General features: G+C 39.1%; 2 protein-coding genes across 5 annotated transcripts; both read right to left on the reverse strand.

Moving 5' to 3' along the window:
* Positions 1-620: 620 nt before the first annotated feature.
* LOC102077689 (natural killer cell receptor 2B4) lies at positions 621-5867 on the reverse strand. Of its 3 annotated transcripts, none has more exons than XR_002057239.2 (4): positions 3955-3974; positions 3487-3789; positions 3121-3405; positions 621-1059 (listed from the first exon to the last, which is right to left on the reverse strand). XR_002057239.2 is itself a non-coding variant. In XM_019348190.2 (4 exons), the coding sequence occupies exons 1-4, from the start codon at positions 5797-5799 to the stop codon at positions 950-952; spliced, it is 747 nt and encodes a 248-aa protein (XP_019203735.1). In that variant the 5' UTR covers positions 5800-5867; the 3' UTR covers positions 621-949. The 3 variants fall into 3 exon arrangements, 1 of the variants encoding a protein (XP_019203735.1); XR_003214801.1 differs by lacking the exon at positions 3955-3974 and adding an exon at positions 3884-3901; XM_019348190.2 differs by lacking the exon at positions 3955-3974 and adding an exon at positions 5751-5867.
* A 7527-nt stretch (positions 5868-13394) lies between these two features.
* Positions 13395-17247, reverse strand: LOC109195676 (G2/M phase-specific E3 ubiquitin-protein ligase). 2 transcript variants are annotated; one of them, XM_019348184.1, is made up of 9 exons: positions 17181-17247; positions 16452-16534; positions 16246-16298; positions 15981-16023; positions 15445-15755; positions 15151-15329; positions 14690-14859; positions 13934-14148; positions 13395-13834 (listed from the first exon to the last, which is right to left on the reverse strand). In XM_019348184.1, the coding sequence occupies exons 1-9, from the start codon at positions 17181-17183 to the stop codon at positions 13602-13604; spliced, it is 1290 nt and encodes a 429-aa protein (XP_019203729.1). In that variant the 5' UTR covers positions 17184-17247; the 3' UTR covers positions 13395-13601. The 2 variants fall into 2 exon arrangements, with proteins under 2 accessions (XP_019203729.1, XP_025755864.1); XM_025900079.1 differs by having other exon boundaries at positions 13934-14169.
* Positions 17248-22973: the final 5726 nt, after the last annotated feature.

The raw sequence follows: 22973 nt of genomic DNA on the forward strand, positions 1-22973 counted from the left end.
ACTTGCTATTATCAGGTCTCCCCAGCAAAGCTATGTGCAGGTGTCTGGTGACAAAGACATCCTCTAATATTTCTTTTTCTCCCTTCCTCAGTGCATGCTCGCTGATCCCAACGATATCCATAAGACTCCTCCCAGGTCCCAGCAGAGCCTTGGTTGGTTTGTGGAGACTGGGAGGATGGTTACCTTGTACTGGTAACCATTACTGGTAAGCCTCAGTCCTGAACCCCACTTCCCTTTGTGGTTGGATGTGTAGAGTTTTAAATTTAATTCTTATTTTTTTTCTAATAATAAATGTAATGTTATGAAATGTGGAATCACGTCTCTTGCGTCATCTTAGTGTGCCTTACTGATGCTTTTACTAATTTCCTTGGGTGAAATTACCAAGGTGGTGTTGTTGACAACTTTTGGCTCCCCAAAACATGGTGGGAATACTGAGTTTTACAGGCAAAGCACTAAAACTATTTAATTACCCTTGTCTCCCCACATTAGGAAGCTAAGTTATTGAAGTAAAATGAAAATTTTTAGCCTACATTGACTAATTTGACAGTTTCTTCAGTTCAGGTGTCAGACCCCCAAAACCTTTTGTTTTCAAGATGAAATCTTCTGTAATGTTATTCACATGAGCAACAAGCATTTTATTTACAAAGTGATACAGATTCCTTGTGTGATATTTGAGAATTTTTAACATGTTTGCCATGCATGTCTTGTGGAGCGTTTGTTATGTTTACATTCAACAGAAAATTAACTGAATGAAATGTGCAAATGTCTATACTTACAAAACATTTGCAATGCCTAACTTTGTGCTATATAACAAAAAACGGTATCTGCATAAAAATTAGCAAACCCCCAAAATGTGTTAACCTGTGTAGTTATCGACCACTGGTATCTATAACTTCAACATTTTCTAAAACCATACAAGTTATGTGTGTGTAAGTGGAAAGCCTCTTCTTTATTTTCGCTTCTTAATCTTCTCCATAATGTGGACACTGATGACAGCAATCACCATGATGATCAGACCAACAGAGAACACGACTGTCTTCACCACACAGATGGAGATACCTGCAGAAATAATGAAACACACTAAACAAAATGGAACTACAGTTTCTTTTGTCTGACTCAAGAAATCTTTTACATTTCAGAAATACAGGTAATTTATTTCTGAATGTATCCCAACTGTATTCAGCATTCCAGAGGAAAAAGCGAGCCTTTATTTTGACTAAATTAGATTCCAAACAATATTCAAAACCAAAACTTCAGACAGGCAGCATGAGTAAGAAACTCACAGACCTGACAGCAAACAACACGGAGTGCAGCAAGTGACACCATGACAAAGGACACAGGAAGGACTGAAGTGTATATACAGTTAGGTCCATATATATTTGGACACTGACACATTTTCTTTTCTTTTACATGTTTACTGAAACATATTCCAATTGTAGTTATATAATGGACATGGACATAATTTGTAGACTCAGCTTTCATGAAGTGTTTGAGTTTTAGCTCCTTAACATGTCCCACACTCTTTTTAAAGGGACCAAACATAATTGGACAATTGACTGGAAGGCTATTTCATGGGCAGGTGTGAGCAATTCCTTCGTATATCAATTAAGCAGATAAAAGGCCTGGAGTTGATCTAAGGTGTGGTGGTTGTGTTTGGAAGATTTTGCTGTGAACAGACAACATGCAGTTAAAGGAGCTCTCCATGCAGGTGAAACAACATCCTTACGCCGTGAAAACAGAACAATCCCATTTGAGAAAATACTACAATATTAGGAGTGGCAAAATCTACAATTTGGTTCATCCTGAGAAAGAACGAAAGAAAGCACTAGTCAACTCAGCAATACAAAATGACCTGGATGTCCACGGAAGACAACAGTGGTGGCTGATCACAGAATCATTTTCACAGCCAACAAAGTGAACAACAAACTCCAGGAGGTAGGAGTATCTACGTCTGCCATAAAGAGAAGAAAGGCCCACAAACAAACAGCAACTGAACGCCTTTGCAGTAAAAACCTGGCAGAGCAACAAAAGGAGAAAACCCAGCATCTGGTGATGTCCATGAAGACTTCATGGTGTCATTGCCAGCAAAGTATTAGAAATTAACATTTTATTTTCAGTTATTCAACTTTCTCAATTAATCTTGAGCTCCTAAAATGAATTCATTGTGAGGAACTAAAAATTTTTTAGTTCCTCACAATGAGGATTGCTCCCGCAGACGGCAATCACTTTCTGGCAGACGATCACTTTTTGGCACAACACCTGGAGCTCAGGGGGCAAAACAATCGCATGAGTGCTGTTGTTTGACTGAGGAAGAATAAAGTAGTCGTGGTAAGCCAATCACATGACCACTTCAAGATGACAAAGCAACAAGGTGATATATACCAGTTTTTAAATTGTGTTGATAGGCCACATAAAACCAGAGTCATGATAAACAATATATACGCGGCATTTTTCCTGAATAGTTTTGTCATGTTTACTAAGGACAGCGCTAGCAAGCACTCTCTGCTTTTGACCAAAAAATAAAAAAAACTAAAAACAGCCCTTTCGTGTTGGTGGAAAAATGTACAATGTCGACCAATCAAAAAATGATATGGCAACATGACATTCGGTGGTTTAGGAAGAGGGGAAAGTTTTAGGAGTGATGGCGAGAGAGAGAGAGTTTTGAGATGTGAGAGATTTGTGATGTTTAGCGTGTTTGGAGTGTGTAGTTAATTGTGCCACTCCAAAAAAATAATTTCTGTCCACTATAAAGGAGAACATCACAGCCTGATACCTGCAGGTCTGACAGCAGGTATATCACTCCTGATTCTACCTGGAGACAGCAGTCGCCTCATTGTTCTGACACACAACACAAAACTATCCATAACATGACACTCTAACTACACAAGACAACACATTAATTTGTGTGGCATCTTATTGAATGCAGAACACCTGATTCACAATTCAAGTATTGAAGGCCCTTCCTACATTCAAGTATTTGGACTGGATTGTGGATGCTTTCTCCCACAATCCAAAGACATGTAGTTAGACATGGGGACAACATGCAAACATCACATAGCAAGGCCTTTAAAAATCTGGTTATTTCAGTTTTTCATTCATTATTATGACCTTTATTCTCACCTGTCTTTGTTTCACAGTCAGATTTGAGCACCTTCATGGTTTGATTCCAGCTCACTTGGTTGCTGTGATTACAGAAAATGGTGTCATGTTGCAGGTAAACACTTAAAGACGAAAATGTTTTTGTGGCCTTCACATCCTTTTCTCCTGCATGAGAGCAGATTTTACCATCACATCTAAAACTACTGCTGATGTTAAAGTCCACTGTGCTGCAGGTCACAGTCAGGTTACAGGAGTCTGAGCTGTTGGACACAGACTCCACTGTCAGGTCAGCAGGAGTCACTGGATCTGGGGAACAAGAGATGTAAAAGCATTAAAAACAGGTCTATGACATGTGATCATTTATATACAATTAGAAGAGAAACCTACCTTGAACTATGACCTTGTATTCAGCTACCCTTTGGTCTTGGTCCCCAGACACAACTGCAGTATAATCTCCACTGTCACTGTGTTGCACATTCTTTAATAGCAAAGAGTAATTTTGTCTAAACAACTCAGCCCTTCCTTCATATTTTTCAAGCACTGCTGGATCACTATTTAAAACACATTTTACAATATTTGTACTGGAATTAAATTTCCAGGAAAAAACATCTGTCTGTTTGTCAAGTTTAACAAGTTTCTCTGTATCCAAGTGTAAGTCCTTTCCATGCAGCACAAACACATGTTGGAGACCTAAAAGAAAAGGAAAGACAAAACATATCAGTCATGAACATCCAGCTGCATTTATGTTAAATCAAACACAAATGCAACACAAAAAGGACCTGACACACACACGGCGTTGCAGTGTTGTGAAGGTTTTGTTTTTTTGTTATATTTTTTTTCACCACAGGTTTTCACCTGCCTTCTACTGCTCTGCACACCTCACAAAGCACTTTGGTCAGGTGCTGGTAACCTACTCACACAGGGGGAGGCATGAGTGGATGATGGAGACCAGCTGTGTTGGTCAACCTCCCCTGACACCACCTGCTGCTCCTCCCTATTGTTTGATTATTTTCATTATTGTGTAGTCACAGCTAACTGCTTGCGTTTGTAGCATCCACCAAACAATAATCAGTTTCACATTTCAGATAAAGCTGTTGTGGAAAACCTGAACTTATTATGAGATACAGCTTCCATCTCACTTCGGACAGCCCACCTCTCATATCTTGAGATATGACCAAATATATGACACCAATCTAGTCTTTCTAATAAAATAACAGCTGCGAAAGAGTTCCAGCAATCTTTCATTCTAGTTTATATGTCAACCAAAGGTCAGGATAGTTAGGATTACTTTGAAATGATTACTTAGGATTACTTTTTTTTGCACTCTTGGCCTCCCACACACTTAAAAAACATATTTGTCATTTTTTTGTCCACCCGCACCTGCAACTTTTTGATTCTCTGATTTAGTGCTCAGTGAGATAGAATTATTATAGTGGGTAACTGTTTTTTCATTAGTGTTGATGTTTTAAGTGTTGTCACCAAATTTAACCAAAAATCATCAATGAAGGAATCAACCATGAAAAATGAAAAGAAGACTGAGATGAAGTTATACAACATTTGAAATCTTTAATCTTAGCCTTCCAGACCCAAACTGTCTGTTTCCAGTCTGTAACTCCTCCTATCCTTCAACACTGTCAAACACTATTGCATCTTGATAATAACTGTTTTTTGGTAGTAAATTAAGTTTCTATTTCACTACTACAACAGATGTTGGATGTAAGTTAATTCCATGAAGTACAAGCACATTTTCAGACCCTATAAAGACCTAAAGAGAGACGTAAGACGTAAAGTCTTCTACTCACACCTTGTTTGTTTTAATTATTTTTATAGTGTTTTTTATTATGATTGGAAATTAATGGGGAACTAGTTGCTTTAAAATGAATTATTAAGCAGCTCTAATACCTCTTTTATAGCAGGGTAAGATTTTACACAGTTCACAGTGTTGTTAAGAGGTCAAAATATGAAAAGTTGTTAGCAGTTGCTCCTCATCTGTGCCTGAAATCAGCCTTTAACTCTGATGTTGTTTTGAACTTTTCAGATAAATGTATCTTATACTCTTTGCTTTAAATAGCAAACATATAACTCATATAACAGGACAGTGCTTAATAATTCTCAAGATTCTCCATTTACACTACTTCTCTTTTAATAATTCAATAGCACATCTTCACCCAGGACAGAGAACTATTTTGAAAAACATTATCTGAGACACAATGACATTTCTTCCACAGTGTTTTTTTCCTCCCCTCCCACCCAAAACAAAATTGGCCTGTCAGGACACACTGGTTTACACGGGGACAGAAGCTCATTGGATGTGCTTTGGATGTGTTGGTTCTATTTTCTTTCAGAACCAGGAAACTGAGTCACTGCAAGAAAGAGGAAGTGACTATTTTTAGATTGACTAACTTGTCAGAGCTTATTCAGCCTGTCAAAGATACAGCTCTAATTCAACTCTTGACTAATGTAGTTTGAGACATTAATCACATCTTTTACCTTCTGCAATAAAATAAAAGATACTTTTTGTAGTGAACACTATTATAAAAGAAAACATTTGAACTTTTCATCTTTGTCTGTTTTGTCCCTGTTGAATTAAGAAAGCAGTTCATATATACTGCTACTATATGTGTGGTAATATTTAGACATGTTTTTCCTACCTTCAGCCTCAGTGCAGGACAGCAACACAAGAATCACAAAGAAAATCATTCTAGATTCTCGAGGTTGCTCTGAAATGCAACAACGTGGAAGTGTTTTATACCACTGACAGCAGAACAGGGTCAACCCCTTCTAACGGTTGCGCTGTTCCTCTACACAGACCAACAGTGCAAAAGTGAACTATCTTTGAGCTGTGCTTTGAGATAACTAGCGTTTAACAGCAACACTGCTTTTGAGCAGAAAGAGACAACAAAACAGAAGTCGTGACTCAGTCTGACCAGTATCAGGAACAAACTTTTATTGATTTCTTCCTGCAGATTTTTGGGGTCATGTGTGAGAGTTAGTGAGCTAATGTGCGAGTCCCATGCACTGCAAGTCATGATGAGATTACAGGAGTTTTAAAGACAGAGTCCAATCAGGCCGATCAAAGCAGAAGAGGTAATATAATGATCTGAATGCATTTAGGCTGCAGGAATTGACTTCATGAAATATCAGATGTCTGTGGGTTTTTCATTGATAATGTGAAATTCTGGATTCAGTTCTTGCTGGAATGAACATTCCAAAAATCCCCCCAACCAAACATAAATGAGAAAAGTTTATATATTAACAGCTGAAAATAAAATTTCTAAACCTATGATCTCCCTGCAGCCCACATCACAAGTCACTCACTGCCCTCTTCTGGTTACACTGAAGAAAGTTCAGGGTTCAGAGCTGTTAACACTACATTGTGGAAAAGAAATCAGAAACACCCAAGACAGAAGGAAGTTGTATTTTATAAAAAACTTAAAAAACACAATTTTCTTTACAAAGTGATACATAACCTTTATTTTTTATAACTTATTCAGCACTTTTATCACAAATGTCTTTTTTGACCCATTTTGACGTGACCATGTTTATATGTACTATGTTTGCACTTTAATTAATTTTACATTTAGTATAAAATTATCAAGTAATGAGTGAATATAAGTAAATTCTATTCTGTAAAACTAAAACTTTATCATAAAATACTTCCAAAGTCTTGTTTTCAAAATTTCTAAATCATATTTATGATATTTTTGTAACATAGGGAATGAACAACACTCAGAGCATATATATGGGTTTTATACAGCATATGCAACAAATTACAAACAACGAAACAGGATACAAGTGGTTAGAGAAGAAGTTCTTTTAAAACTTTTATTAAACTTTAAGTTTTTTATAGAAGGCTGTGAACTATATGTACCGTGTAATTAATGCACTACTTATTTTTGCCTCTCAAATTTCTCTATGATGTGGACACTGATGACAGCAAACACCATGATGATCAGACCCACAGAGAAAATAACCGTCTTTACGAAACAGATGGAGATACCATCAGAGAGACTCCCAGAACCTGCAACACAAAGAAAAGGTAAAGCAAACAAACAAAAATAATCAAAAGACCTTAAACTTAAAAACAGATTAAACTCTGAGTCAATCAGTTATAAAGAAAAATGAATTTCTCTAACAGAATTTGACTAGTAGTGATTGTTTGTCTAAATTTTATAGACCGATAATGTGCAAAGCAGGTATACAAATAACTTAATTTGCTTGTTTTACTCTTAAACTAGTAGTCAAAAACAATAAAATAGCATCCAGAAAAATATTCACTCTCTCTGTGAAGTTATAATTCACTCTTGGTGTGAGACAGTCACGTCAATTATTAATTTCTTTAAACAAAAAAAGTGTTATTTTTTTTAAAAAAACAAAATGATCATCATCAACACTTTCTCTTTCAGTCTTACCAGCCAGTAGTTCAGAAATATGTTCAATGTTCTTCATGTCTCTGGTCCAGCTGACCTGGTTGCTATGGTCACAGATGACCAGTGTTGGGTAAGTTATTTTAAATTAGTAACTTAGTTACATTACTAGTTACTTCTATCAAAAGTAACTCAGTTACTTCAAGTTACTCGTTACTGTCAAAGTAACTAGTTACTAGGGAAAGTAACTTTGGTTTTACTCAGAACTCTCTTGTTAATGTGTTGCTTCCGTAACTGGATACCCAGCCAGATTGCCAGTCTTCTAGCTTGCTTATTTGCCACAAGTGCACTGTGCCACCTACCAATAGAAAGGAAAAAATAATGTGCATATTTCCACGAGAGAAATCCCACGCCTGGACCGTCGTTGACCGCCGCCATGATTCTAGCCTACGTCACAGCGTCACATGCGCCTTTTACATCCAACACTGCAGTTGCGGTGTTTTTGATTGTACTCAGAACTCGGAAATTCTGCCTTCCGAGTAGGAAGATGTAGGTAACACCAGACTACAGATGAGCTGCATACAGGGCTGGACTGGGACAAAAAATCGGCCCGAGCATTTTGACTAGAGACCAGCCCGCCATTATAGGAAAAATCATTAAGCCTTTGAATGAAAACAAACGCTGTTGTGACAGTGATGTACACTGTTTTGATGGTATATATGCATCAATCTATAAATCGTTTGTTGTAAGATTCAGATAATTATTTTTTTAAAAGCTAGATATTTTAAATGAGAATAAGAAAGTATTTCTTTGTGCCCCCATTTCCCTGTTAATGCCCTACCTGGCCCCCTGGCAAAACTTTGCTAGATCCAGCCCCTGCACAGTTACCAGCTGTCAGCTACATAGAAAAGGATCCTGGTGTTATTTGTCTCTCAGAAACAGTTCATAACTTCCCTTCAACTCATTCATGTCACTCAAAAGGTAAACCTGTTTCTCCATCACCTGTTCAGCTCTGATGATTCAGTAAGAACATCTCCTGGTTTCATCTGCATGTTTCCCTCTCACCACATATCCAAACCGATATCATGACCAGCAGCTTTACAGCTGTGGCTCCAACAAACATCAGCTGATACTAGAAGGTAATATTAAACAAATTCTAACAACAGCTGATCAAGCTTAAAGTACTGCGCTTGTTTAACGCGACATCCGCTGGTTTCCTCTTTCTGGCGCAAAGTGGGCGATAAACAAACAAGATAGACGGGACTTGCGACAGAAAATGTTCATAATTGAAGTAGAAACAGGAGAGGGAGGGGAGAGAATGAGAGAAGAAGAGGCAGCTGTGCAGCAAAGACACAGAATAACTCCAGCTTTGTCTTTTTCATTGTAGCTGAATTATGGGACAGACTGCATTCCTTTTCACCTCAATACGAAACGCGTAATATTTTCTCTGAATACGAGACGATTCCGTTTTTTTAGGGGACGGTTGACAACTCTAATAACTAACCTTATGAACAAAATAAAGTGCAACATGAGTAACATCATAGCACCCACCCAGCTGTATAGAAACTCCGTCATGCTAGCTAGTACCCAGTACGAAAAAGTCAGCATAACGAAAATAAACTACAGCTAAACTTGGTTTATATCCAGTGTTGGGACTAACGCGTTATTAAGTTACGCGTTACAGTAACTACGTTATTATTGTGGTAACGAGCACAGTAACTAGTTATTACGCCAAAATCAGGAACGCGTTACTCGTTACTGGGATTTAGATAGGCTCGTTATTCGTTACTTTGTGTGGTGGCTATCGCGGAGCTTCCACAGATTCAGTAACATTAGCAAGTGGAGGCCAGCAGGTGGATGAGAGAAAGTGGAGGCAAGAGGAGAGACCCGAAGCGGCCGCCGGTCCGAGTGTCAGGTGAACGGAACTTCAGGTAAGAAGTTATGACCTGCAGTCTATCTGGGTCAGATATAAACCAAGTTTAGGTGGACTTTATTTTCGTTATGCTGACTTTTTCGTACCGCGTGCTAGCTAGCATGACGGAGTTTCTATACAGCTGTGTGGGTGCTATGTTACTGATGTTGAACTTTATTTTGTTCATAAGATTAATTATTAGAGTTGCCAACCGTGCCCTAAAAAACGGAATCGTCTCATATTCAGAGAAAACATTATGCGTTTTGTATTGAGCTGAAAAGGAACACAGTTTGTCCCGGACTTCAGCTACAATGAAAAAGACACAAAGCTGGAGTTATTCTGTGTTTACGCTGTCAGCTGCCTCTTCTTCTCTCATTCTCTCCCCTCTCTCTCCTGTTTCTACTTCAATCATGAAACTGATCAATGATCAGCTGATCGGCTTTTCTGTCTTGTTTGTTTATCGCCCACTTTGCGCCAGAAAGAGGAAACCAGCGGATGTCGCGTTAAACAAGAGCAGCACGTTTAAGCTTGATCAGCTGTTGTTAGAATTTATTTAATATTAATTTCTAGTATCAGCTGATGTTTGCTGGAGCCACAGCTGTAAAAGCTGCTCGTCATGATATTGGTTTGGATATGTGGTGAGAGGGAAACATGAAGATGAAACCAGGAGATGTCCTTACTGAATCATCAGAGCTGAACAGCTGATGGAGAAACAGGTTTACCTTTTAGGTCACATGAATGAGTTGATACGAGCTGTTTCTGAGAGACAAATAACACCAGGATCATTTTCTATGTAGCTGACAGCTGGTAACTGTGCAGGGGCGGATCTAGCAAAGTGATGCCAGGGGGCCAGGTAGGGCATTAACAGGGAAAGGGGGTACGGTGGCCCTGAAGTGCAAACCACAAAAACAAATCACAAAACGCACAACAAATTGAAAAGCGCAACAACAAATTGAAAAGCGCAAAAACAAATTGAAAAGCGCAAAAACAAATTCACTAAACGCAAAAACAAATTGAAAAGCGCAAAACAAATTGAAAAGCGCAAAACAAATTGAAAAGCGCAAAAACAAATTGAAAAGCGCAACAACAAATTGAAAAGCGCAACAACAAATTGAAAAGCGCAACAACAAATTGAAAAGCGCAAAAACAAATTCACTAAACGCAAAAACAAATTGAAAAACGCAAAACAAATTGAAAAGCGCAAAACAAATTGAAAAGCGCAAAAACAAATTGAAAAGCGCAACAACAAATTGAAAAGCGCAACAACAAATTGAAAAGCGCAAAAACAAATTCACTAAACGCAAAAACAAATTGAAAAACGCAAAAACAAATTGAAAAACGCAAAAACAAATTCACTAAACGCAAAAACAAATTGAAAAACGCAAAACAAATTGAAAAGCGCAAAACAAATTGAAAAGCGCAAAAACAAATTGAAAAGCGCAAAACAAATTGAAAAGCGCAAAAACAAATTCACTAAACGCAAAAACAAATTGAAAAACGCAAAACAAATTGAAAAGCGCAAAACAAATTGAAAAGCGCAAAAACAAATTGAAAAGCGCAACAACAATTGAAAGCGCAAAAACAAATTGAAAAGCGCAAAAACAAATTGAAAAGCGCAAAAACAAATTCACTAAACGCAAAAACAAATTGAAAAGCGCAAAAACAAATCACAAACCGCACAACAAATTGAAAAGCGCAAAAACAAATTCACTAAACGCAAAAACAAATTGAAAAACGCAAAACAAATTGAAAAGCGCAACAACAAATTGAAAAGCGCAAAAACAAATTGAGAATCACAATTACATTAAGAAAACCGGAAAGGGTAGGTACCAGTCGGCAACAGGAGACATCACTGATTGGATGTCCGCGCTGTTCGTCTTTGGAACCGGAAGTTACTCTGCCTGTAGCGCATTATTTTCAAACATGAACATTAGCGGTGACCCAAACATAGCTGTCACTATTCGAGAATATTTTTGATTCAGGACATACATACGAGGTGATACTGGATATGCTCAAGTGTAATCATGACATTTCAATTAGTATGCGTACACTGAAACTACATTTAAAAGAATCTGGACTGTACAGACGAGGCAACTATTCTCCACTTCCTGAGGTGAGGCGTGCCATTTTGTCCGAGCTTCGAGGACCAGGACAATTGTTTGGATATCGGACCATGTGGCAAGTTCTCAAACAAAAACACAAGCTGCGTGTCAAGCGTGATGTAGTTATGAGGCTGTTGAGACAACTAAATCCTCAAGGAATCGCTTTGAGAACTCGAAGGAGGTTCACAAGACGCACGTATCACTCCATGGGGCCCAATTACATATGGCATGTAGATGGCTATGATAAACTGAAACCCTGTCAGGATGTATAGATGGCTTTTCAAGAAGACTTATGTGGCTTGTGTGTGGAGCAACAAACAACAACCCGGCTGTTATAGCTCACAATTATATAAACTGTGTAAAGAGTCTTGGTGTGATACCAATGAGATTACGAACAGACTTCGGGACTGAGAATGGGACTATGGCAGCAATACAGTGTACCCTCCGTCACGCGCACACGGACTATTATGCTGGATCGTCAAGCCACAGTTACGGATCATCTACTGGGAATCAGCGCATCGAGTCATGGTGGTCTTATTTCAGAAGAGGAAGGTGGGTACATTTGTGTCTGGTAGGTGTAAGCTACAGTGAAAGCTGATCGGATTGTTGTTTTTTTTACATGCATTTAAGAAAATAGAGTAGCGTCCTGCTGGACGTGTTGAAAAGTTGGATGAGATAGACGTTAACAGCCGTCACTTTATTGCAGGAACTCAAAATGGTCATTGTCAGCTGTTGTGCCGAAATGAGCATGCTTGCCTAGATTTAACGACGCCAATACAAAATGAAAAACTCAGACCAAACTCTCCACTCCTCACAATCAACACACAGAACAGAGTGAAAAGAATACAGCATTTTTAACAAGAACATTACTGCAGGGTCGCTACAATATTTATGGAAAACTAATATGCATTACTTTATTTGACATCCATTTGTGGCATGTTTTAAATGGGACCAAAATGTAACAAACCCTATAAAATGACCAAGAACAAAGCTAAATTGATTCTTAAATATTAATTATATACCCAGGTCTCAGTTTTGGATGGACTTTTTTGGAGACCTAAGAGACTCTGGAAACTTCAATGGAAGCCACGAACGCCAATGCTTGCTGAGATTCTGCTTCACAGGGGTTCTACAGAAAGACCTGGATGAATGCAAAGACCTCTGGAACAAACACAGGATCCGGCCAAGCAGACTTGCATCGTGTCCAGGGGGGATTCCAAACAAACTCTCTCTTGCCTCACAGGTATTTGAGTTCTTAACAAAATTAACCTTTTGCATCAAACTAAATGCAAGGTGTTGTTATTGCTTAAGTTGGTTAATATATATTCATAATTTTACACATAAGTATGATAGAGCAGTTTATAACATGTCACTGCATGCGTTGATTTATATAGTTCCATATTGTCAGCAAAAAATCCTTCACTGTTCTATTTTCATTTTGCAGATATGGTTCAAGAGACTGTGGATTTGCTGTTGAGGAGAGGGAACTGGATGTGTTTCCCGAGGAGGGGCTACTGGTTGGATTGTGTGGTGATCCAAACATTGGGGAATATTTACAACAGGCTGTACAACAAAACACACTGCAGCAGCCACAAGACTGGGAATCGGCCACAGAACTGTATTTGGCCCTGAAGGACATAGCTGGGTTTTAGATACCAACTGAACTTCAGTTTGTAATGACATTTGTCAGAGTTACTCTGATGAAGACACACACGGTGTCGAAACGTTAGTTTCTTTCCTTTTTTTGCACCTAATAAAACCTTTGGACTTACTTGAGTGCTCCAGCCCTTCTGTTTTTCCTTCATTTTTTAATGTTAGTAGTGTTTCCTTTCCCTCTTGCTAAATTGAATATAATATTGTTCATAATATACAGCAACTGGCATGGATTTAAATATTAACATTTAACCACAAGGAAACATTTAAAATGTTCTTTAATAAAACCATTTACAAATAGTGTCCAGCATTTCTGTCACTTTTCCAACATACACAATATTCAGAAAAAACAACTAAATGTTTAACAATATGGAAGTTGCTTGTCACATAAATGTGTTAAGTAGTATGCCAACGGCAGCTGAACCTAACAGGGTAACTCAGTAACTGTAACTTGATGACCTTGCTGATTTAAGAACATCCAAATCCTGGAGCATTTTGAATTCCAAAGTCCATGTTGGCCTTAAAGATGCTGTATGAGTCACAGATGGGTAGCTTCAGAGTATTTGCACAGGTGTTTGAAACTGGAAAAGGCGAAACACTTAAAAACTGGATGCGTGGTGGTGGTGTCATTCCTGCCGGTGGAACTGCCGTCAGCCCTGTGGCAAACATCAAATCTTCCAGACACACTGCTGTTGCCTTCTCTGAAAGAAGAAAGTAAACACTGTAGTACATTACAGAAAATTTATTTCCTCACCTCTCCTTTCATAAAACTATAAACAAATAAAAATGGTCATTCAAACCTTCACAATCAAGGAGATAATCTGCCCAAAAGCCAAGTGTTAGGACCTCCTTATGCCGCTTGTTGCTTCCTGCTGGGCTGAGATCTGGTCTGAACATGCTCTCCAGTTCTGAAGCAGTCAGGGCCTTGGCAGAGAAGCATAGGAGTGGGGCCAGCACACTGGAATTTTGTTGCAGTGCACTTAAAAAATTCAGACTTCCCAGTCCATCTTTAAATCTGCAAAGGATAGACAAATAACTAATAATTGGTTTATAGCTATAACTATTGCAGTCTTCTAAATTGTGTTTAAATGTCTTTACCTACTAGATCTTTCATTATAAATTTGGACAGATTTCAAATGCATAGAATCACTCATACACAAAAACAATTCATAGCGCTCAGAAATTAACTGTGACAGCAAAAAAAGAAGAGCTCATTGGGATTTTAGCATTTAAAAAAAAAATAGTGCTTTCACACTGGAATAAACAAGTGTGTCAAACAAGGGATCACCTCTTTTTATAAATAACTGAAAAATTAATCATGTTGCATGACTATGATTATTATGGGTCATTGTGAACAATAAATGTATACTAAATTAGAGTTCTAGTGTCAAAAGGTTAATAGCGTGCGACAGTGGCTCAGGAATTAACTAGTTGTTCATCAGATCACTGATGCTACTGAATCAGTTTTTTCATATACATCTGAAGGTCTGAAAATGTCAGTGGCTGCTGTGATGAGCAACTGGCCATCCTGAATTTAAAAGGAGTAATGAGTTTACCGTTGAATGACACTTTGGTTTCTTTCAAGGATGTACCATCTGAGGTACTCCTCCACAAATGCTTGTTTCTCAAAAGGCTTGACGTTTCTGAGGCATCCAGCAGTTTGGAAGATTGTGCTGTTTTGCAAAATAAGATTATGCAAAGACTCCTCTGATTCAGCTTTCAGGACCTATAAAAAAAAAAAAAAAAAAAAAAAAAGGTTTACTGTAAGAAAAACAAAAATATAATTTTCACTACTTTTACGATTCATTCAAACATTGGATTAAAAAAATAATCAATTTGTTATTTCACTTGTGTTGTTGGGAGTTGGAAATCCGTCCTTTCAGATTACAGAATCTACCTTGAACCTACTTTCAAGATATGATCCAACCCGGATAACTTTTATCCCGATTAAATCTTTTAAACTGGCCCCAAGTGTCTTCTAAGTAAACCCATTCCCTGAGCCTAGGTAATTTTCTACCTGATGTAAAATTTTTGTGATCTCCTCATCTTGCACATCTTCTACAGTGGCGCTGAAACTCTGATTCCCTGTGATGTGGTTGACCAGGTTCTTGGAGAGGAAATGTGGTGCTGGTCCCCCATGCACAATGGATACAGCGATCATCTTTCCTGCTAAAAAGTACTCATCTTGCCTGGCAGCTGTTATACAGGGCACATAATTATCATGGTTAATTGCTATTAAATATGCTAATGAAAAAAATACGCCAATTTTTATTAAAATTTCCATTGTAATAATTACGGAGAAAACATCCACCTCTTGAATTATATACAAGATAACGGCTCTCTGGAGGTCCATCAAAGATGGGGCGATTTCGCAGACTGCCCATTAGAAGTGTGAGGAATTCACGCCTCGGGCCACCTGTATCCAAACCTTCTTCAAAGCTGCCAGCATCATCATTAAACTTGATGAACATGTCGTAGTTGTCAGAGTATGTGCTGCGTCGAAATCCTCTAACAGCTCCATCCCATACAGCTGACCTTGATATATTGAACCTGCTGACCTTCTTGTGGTCAAGTTCCAGTGCCAAATTTGCAATAATTCCATGTGCCTGCAAATTGGTGTCTCTAAAAAAAAGGGAAACTTTTTTTTTTTTAAAGGTATATATACTTCTCTCATGATTGCATGATGTCTTGTATAGAACAAGATGGCGGTTAATTGGATTCAAATGTTTAAATTACTAACACAGGTTCTTCTGGGGGCTCAGCAAACAGTGAATCGTTATCTAATTGCAAAGTAAAGGCGGTGGAGATTGTCTGCTGCACTGTTTTACTAATAAAATAGTTTTTTACCTGTTGTACTTCATTAGCAAGCACAAGATCCCCAGCACCCTTCCTTAGAGAACAAAGAAAAGCATTTTTGTTGTGTACTGTGAAAATATTAATTGACACTTTGAAAATATTTAAGCATCTTGATTAACAAACAAGCAATACAAGTATTATGTAGTCCATGTTCCAAAAACCATATACAGAATGAATGACAAAAGTGTATATCTCATTAATACAAAGTGTAGGCAAAAAACAGTAAAAGATTACATGTTCTTCAAATATCACTTACTCATATTCTGCTGCTTTCTGTAAAGGACTGCTTTCATGTTGAAGTTCCCATGGCTGAAACAAACAAACAAACACACGCACGCGAGGACGCACACACACACACAAAATGTATTTCACATATAACTATTAACTGTTTTACTGAACTGAGGCAAATGGTGGTGGCTAAACAACAAGAAAACTCTATTAAAAATTTTAAATTGTACTTACCAGTGTATCAGCAAGATCAAACTCAGAGGGCCTTTTAATAACAATCTCTGGGTCAGAGTCAGACAAGTCTGAGTTTTCTCCAACTACAAAACATGAAAACAAATTAAGCTAAGCTAACTAAATTCATACTAATGTATGAAACTTTATTTGATCATCAATAATAGATTAATACGAAAGGCATAAAGTTAGCATTTAAAACTCATGACTCAGTAGATCCAAAAATGGCTGAATTTCATGTTTCCAGGAAGAAACATAACATATACAAGCTAATTTAGGGAGCAATGGTGGCAGAGGAGTTAAAAGCCCGCCCTGTAATCAAAAGGTTGAAGGTTTTAGCCCTGCTCAGTCTGTCACAGTCGTTGTGTCCTTGGGCAAGACACTTCACCCTTCATGCCAGGTGGTGGTAGTGGGAGGGATAGGTGGCATCTGTGTACAGCAGCCTTGCTTCAATCAGTGAGTCCCAGGACAGGTGTGTCCACATTGTAGCTAATCACCAGCAGTGTGTGAATGTGTGTGGGTGAATGACTGGTTTTGTTGTGAAGTGTCTTGGGGGGGTTGTAGAACCCTAGAAGGTGCTATATCAAATACAGGCCATTCACCATTTTAATGTAGGTATGCTATTGACTTGGGTGCTTTATGCGTAATGTTATCATTTCACAATTTCAAAATTAGCATTTGTTGAAACTAAGGGAATGTGTGTCAAAATCCAAACAAACATTAGCAGCTTACCATCTTCAAAGTCACTCTTCAAGCAGATGAAAACAGTGATTCTTTGATAAGGCTTGCCAACTTCAGCTCTCCATCAATGTCTGACAAGTTGCAATACTTACCTTAACTGTGATGTTGTATTCAGTTAATGTTACTGTATTTATTTTATTTAAAAGGGACAGTGCAGTTTAACATAGTCCAAGTACAAAACATGAAACTGATGTAACGCACATAAGTTTATAGCTATTGCTAATTTTCAACAATTGTCCCTTGTTGGGCTTACAATCAAAATAGGTGCATTTTACAATAAAAAATACATTTTCATAAAACCAAATTACATCATAAATACAATTACAATTAATAGACAATAATTTAAAATAAAATTAAAATCATTAGTTAAAATGACTACAGCTCTGATTTCCCTTTAACCAAACTTTAACCTTCAATGTAAAGGATCTGATCTCTGTAATCAATTTAATTTCGGTTGGAAGTGTTCCACAGATGGCAAGCCTTTATGGAAAAAGCTGGCTGACCGAATGTAGCTCTGCGATATAATATCTTGCAGTTGCCGTCACCTTGCTCCTAGTAATACGATTACTATCTTGTCTCTGGATGTATCTGTTGAGACACTCTGGGGCCATCCTATTTATACATTTAAAAACTAATTTAAGAAAACACAAATGATTAAAACTCTTAAAAACAAGTACATTATATTTCTTTAAAATGTGACAGTGATGCCACCAAACAGATTTTTTATCCATTATTTCTAAAGATTGCTTATATAAGGATACCACAGGCTGAATTGTAGATGGTGCTGCTTGGGTCCAAACTGTCATACAATATGAAAAATTAGAGAATATCATGGCATGCATAAATAACTGAGCTGCTGAAGTGGGTATATAGTGCCAAATTAACTTAAAACAATTCAGATTAACCTTTACCGTCTTAGAAATCTTCTTTACATGTTTGTCAAACTTAAGATGTGAATCTAAAATTATTCCTAAAAACTTAAAATCTTTGACCTCCTTTATTTCTTCGTTCCCTAACTTGATTTTAAAATCATCAGATGAACTTCGTTTCCTAATAGAAAAACACATAGATACAGTTTTTTTTAAATTCAGTACAAGATGATTTTGTTCCAGGCATTTTTGGACATCATTTAGATGTACCGTTAAGGTGTCTGCTGCTTCGCCAGGTGACTTAGCTGGTACGTGTATAACTCCATCATCTGCATAAAGTTGGCAGTTAGCTTGAGGCCCTCACTTGTGCAGTATAAACTCCACTGTCTGCCTCTTGAAGATTCTTCAGTTTCACAGAGTGATTTCTCACAGAAAACTCAACCCTTCCAGAGTATTCATCAGTGACTGTTGGTTCTCTACCAAGTGAAAATGTTATTAAAATATTGTCAACCTTAAATGTCCATTGAAAAATAAACAAATATTTTGGAATTTCATCTTCCTTCACACCAAGAAGTACATCTTTTCCCTTCTGTACAAACACAAAAGTCACTGCACTGCACCCTGGAAAGAACAGAAGTCACATAATAGAATATCACTGAAATATATTTTCAAGCATTATTGATCATTTTGTAAATTTGCACATAAGAAATGACGCAAACCCATCCACACTAATATCACAATTATCACAGTTTTCACTTAATGTGATATTTTTTAAAAACAGTTTAGGATTTTCTTTTTTAAATCCTAAACTGCTTTCTGGTTATTTAGACATAACATTTTGTTGCGTCTTCACTACTTATGAAGAAATCGCCTCGGAGTCGTCATCCAGATTCTTTTATTATTATTATTATAGAGCAACGCATCCACGCAACTGTCAACCGCTAAGCTAGCACCTGAACACACACCCGGCGTACATCTGTACTTCCGGTGATTTCAAAATAAAAGTTCGAACATTACATCTCCCTTTAACAAACAAAACACTTCTCTGGTAATGAGACTATAGTAACAAGGTGTAAACAGTACACTTCTAGGTTTCAATATGCTATGCTATATATGTATTTTATACATTTTCTTTTTCTTCGAACATTTCAACACTTCTTGTTTCCAAACATTACAACACTTTTTTGTTTTTGTTTTTAAGGTTCTGCTGTATACATATCTAAACATTTTTTTTTTTGGGGGGGGGTGTTACAAATCAATGACCTGTCTTGGCTTTATGGCACGGCCGAATCTGGTGCGAGGGCACGGTTCAGTCATCGTGGTTGGAGATTGGTGGGGAGACCTGGTCTCTGGAACAATGTCTTGAGTGGTTTGGGTGTCGTCATAAATGTCAGTTTGTGTGGGAGTGTGTTTCCGAGGCGAGGTGTCCTGGGCGCTGATGAGGTGTCGGCGATTGCGTCTCAGGAGTTGACCATCACCTGTTTTGATGTGATAGCTACGTGGGGTCTCTGCCGGTTTGACAACAGTAGCTGGCTGCCATGTCCCATCCTCTTGCTGATAGCGTATTAGTGCTCCAGTCTGCGGTGTCGGCAGGAGTCGGGCAGATGTGTCATAATGTCTTTTCTGACGGAGTTGACATTCCTGCCGTCTTTCTTGCGCAAGGCTTTGTGGGGTGACCTGAGGGCGGAGCTGTGTAGTTGTTGAGGGCAGAATGGAGCGCAATCTACGGCTCATGAGGATTTGGGCTGGGGATTTAAGGCCATCGACAGGTGTGTTCCTGTACTCCAGCAAGCTCAAGTAAGGATCCATCTTGTCCTGTTTTGCTTTTGTCAGAATACGTTTTGCAGTTTGGACAGTCTTTTCAGCTAAGCCGTTGCTCTGGGGGTAACGTGGGCTTGATGTAATATGCTGGAATCCCCAGTACTCTGCGAAACGTCTGAACTCTTGTGAGCTGTAACATGGTCCGTTGTCGCTTATGACTTTCTTCGGAATGCCGTGTCTGGAGAACGTGGCTTTCATCTTTTGAATCACAGCTGTCGTAGTGATGTTTGGCAGGCGCTCGAGCTCAAAGTATCTGCTTAAGTAGTCACAGATGACAATGTAGTTTTCAGAGTTCCATGACAACAAATCGGTCCCGACAGTTTGCCATGGGTTCTCTGGGATTTCTTGAGACAGCATGGGCTCCTTTTGGTTGGAGCTGCGATGTGTTTGGCAAATGTCACATTTCATAACTGTCTGTTCAATCTGTTTGTTCATGCCTGGCCAGAACATTATGTCTTGTGCCCTGTGTTTGCTCTTTTCGACTCCAAAATGTCCCGTGTGTATTCGCTGCAGCATGTCTTTTCTCAGTGAGTGCGAAATTATTATTCTTTCACCTTTCAGGAGTAGTCCATCTGCCTCAGTGATTTCATCGCGATGGTTCCAGTACTCACTGACAAGTTGTGGGCACTTTTTGCGTGTCTCTGGCCAGCCTGACCGGATGATGCGTTTGAGGGTTGAGAGTTGCTCGTCTTGGGCTGTGGCAGTTTTGATACATTCCAGTTTCTCTGTGCTCACTGGTGCTGTCTGGATGATTGTGTGTATTTGTGTTTCCATTTCCTCACTTAGTGAGCTGTCACTGTCGCCTATTGACTTTCCAGTGGCTTGTGATCCGACTCAACCGTAATATGACGTCTGTAAATGTAGTCATGAAATCTTTTACAGCCATAGAGGACGGCATAGAGTTCTTTCTCTATTTGGGCGTAGTTTTGCTCTGTTTTGTTAAGCAGCTTTGAAGCGTATGTGACCGGCCTTCCTTCTTGCATGATTGTTGCACCCAGTCCATTTTTCAATGCGTCTACTTGTAGTGTTACTTCCTTTTGAGGGTTGAAATATGCGAGCACTGGCCCTGGTTCAGCAGTGAGGGTGTCTTTGATTTGCTGAAAAGCACGCGCATGTTCTTCTTCCCATTTGAACGGCGTGTCATGGCGCAGCAGCAATCCGAGCGGTGCGCTCATTTCTGCCAGGTTTGGGGCGAATCTGGCGAGATAATTTACCATGCCGAGGATTGTTTCCAGCTCTGCAGCGTTTTCTGGAGGTTCCATGTTTTTGATAGCTTTTACCTTGAGTGGGTCTGGTTTCAGCCCGTTAGTTGTGCGCTTGTGTCCGAAAAAGCTCACCTCTGTAACACAGATGCGGCACTTTTCTGGATTGAGTTTTAAACCTCTCTCTCTGGTGCGGTTGAGTATGGCTTTGAGGTTTTTATCGTGTTCTTCTTTTGTTTTTCCGAACACAATGATGTTGTCCACGATGCCTGCCACTCCTTCCAGGCCTTCATACGTCTCGTCAATCCTCCTCTGGAACTCATCTTGAGCAGACACAATGCCAAAGGGGAGTCTGAGGAAATGGTATCTGCCGAAGATTGTAATGAAAGTAGTCAAAAGTGATGACTCTTCACTTAGCTTGACGGCCCAATAGCCGGAACGTGCGTCGAGGATGATGAAAAATTTTGCACCTGTAAGCTTGTGTGTCACATCCTCAAGGGTGGGGAGTGGATAGTGTGGTCTCATTATGGCTTTGTTTAGAGGTCTTGGGTCCAGGCACAGCCAGAGTTTGGGTCTTTTCGGGTTTTCGCAGATTACGAGAGCGTTGACCCATTTGGTGGGCTCTGTGACTTTTTGGATAATTTTGTCTCTTTCCATATTGTCCAGCTCTGATTTGACCCGATCTCTGAGGGCAAAAGGCACTCTTCTTGGTGGGCACACAACTGGTGCGACAGTCGGGTCCACGGTGAAACTACATTCACCTTGGACTTCCCCGATGCCTTTGAAAATGTCGGAATATTCGCTCATAATGTCTGGTGCTTTGGTGGGTTGCCCTGCTTCCGTGCTCTCTGTTAGTGCGTACACAACCTTAATGAGTCCGAGGGCTTTGCATGCTCTGAAGCCTAATATTGGTAGGCCGTTGCAGTCAACAACATGAAATGTCTGTTCTGATTTTCGGTCTTTGTATCTGCTAATTAACTCACAGTGTCTGTTGACTTTGAGTGGGTGGCCGGCCCCCATAGCCAAACAGTTTGTTCTTGTCCTCCCTGAGTGGAGTTTGTAGCATTTGGAACGTGTTGGCTGGTATGATGTTCGCTTGTGCTCCGGTGTCCAACTTGAAGGTGAGTTTTATCTTATTTGGTCCTAGTAGTATGTCTGCAAACGGACTGTCTCCATTATCCTCAGCAGCTATGGTGTCTATGAACAGCTCTGGCTCTGAATCATTAGCCTCTTGTACAGTGTGCACCTCTCTGTGTCCTGTTTTTCTTTCCACGTTGCTCTTGGATCTGCATACTTTTGCAAAGTGGTTGAATTTTTTGCATTTCAGACACTGCTTTCCTTTGGCTGGGCAATCAGTTCGTTTGTCGTGATTTCTCCCACATGCCATGCAGGCTTTGTTTTGGTGTCTGGAACTTTCACTTGCTTTGCTGGTTTGCGGTAAGTTTTGTGGTCTTGCGCCTTTGCGACGTACGGCATGTACTTCATGGTTGTCGTTAGTCATAGCTTTTAGCTGTGACTGTGCTAGCTCATAGGAACGGGCTATGTCTATAGCTTTCTCTAATGTAAGAGTCCGCCCTTGGCTAAGTACCTTCTCTCTGACGTGAGGAGAGCTGGTTCCAAAAACTATTCTGTCTCTGACCATTTCTTCACTCTTATCATAATCACAGTCTTTAACAAGGAGTTTTAGCTCTGTGACGAAGTGCTCAAAGGACTCACCGCTGTCTTGTGTTTTTTCGTGGAATCTGTATCTGGCGAATATAGGGTTAGCTTTCGGCGTGAGGTATGTTGTGAAGCCGTCGTAATACGTTTGTAGCATCTTAGCTTCGTCTTCTGTTAGGTTCCACGTATTACTTATATCTCGTCCTTTGTCTCCGATCCACAAAAGTAGGAAG

Source organism: Oreochromis niloticus, linkage group LG18, assembly GCF_001858045.2.
Source record: "Oreochromis niloticus isolate F11D_XX linkage group LG18, O_niloticus_UMD_NMBU, whole genome shotgun sequence".
Lineage (NCBI taxonomy): Eukaryota > Metazoa > Chordata > Actinopteri > Cichliformes > Cichlidae > Oreochromis > Oreochromis niloticus.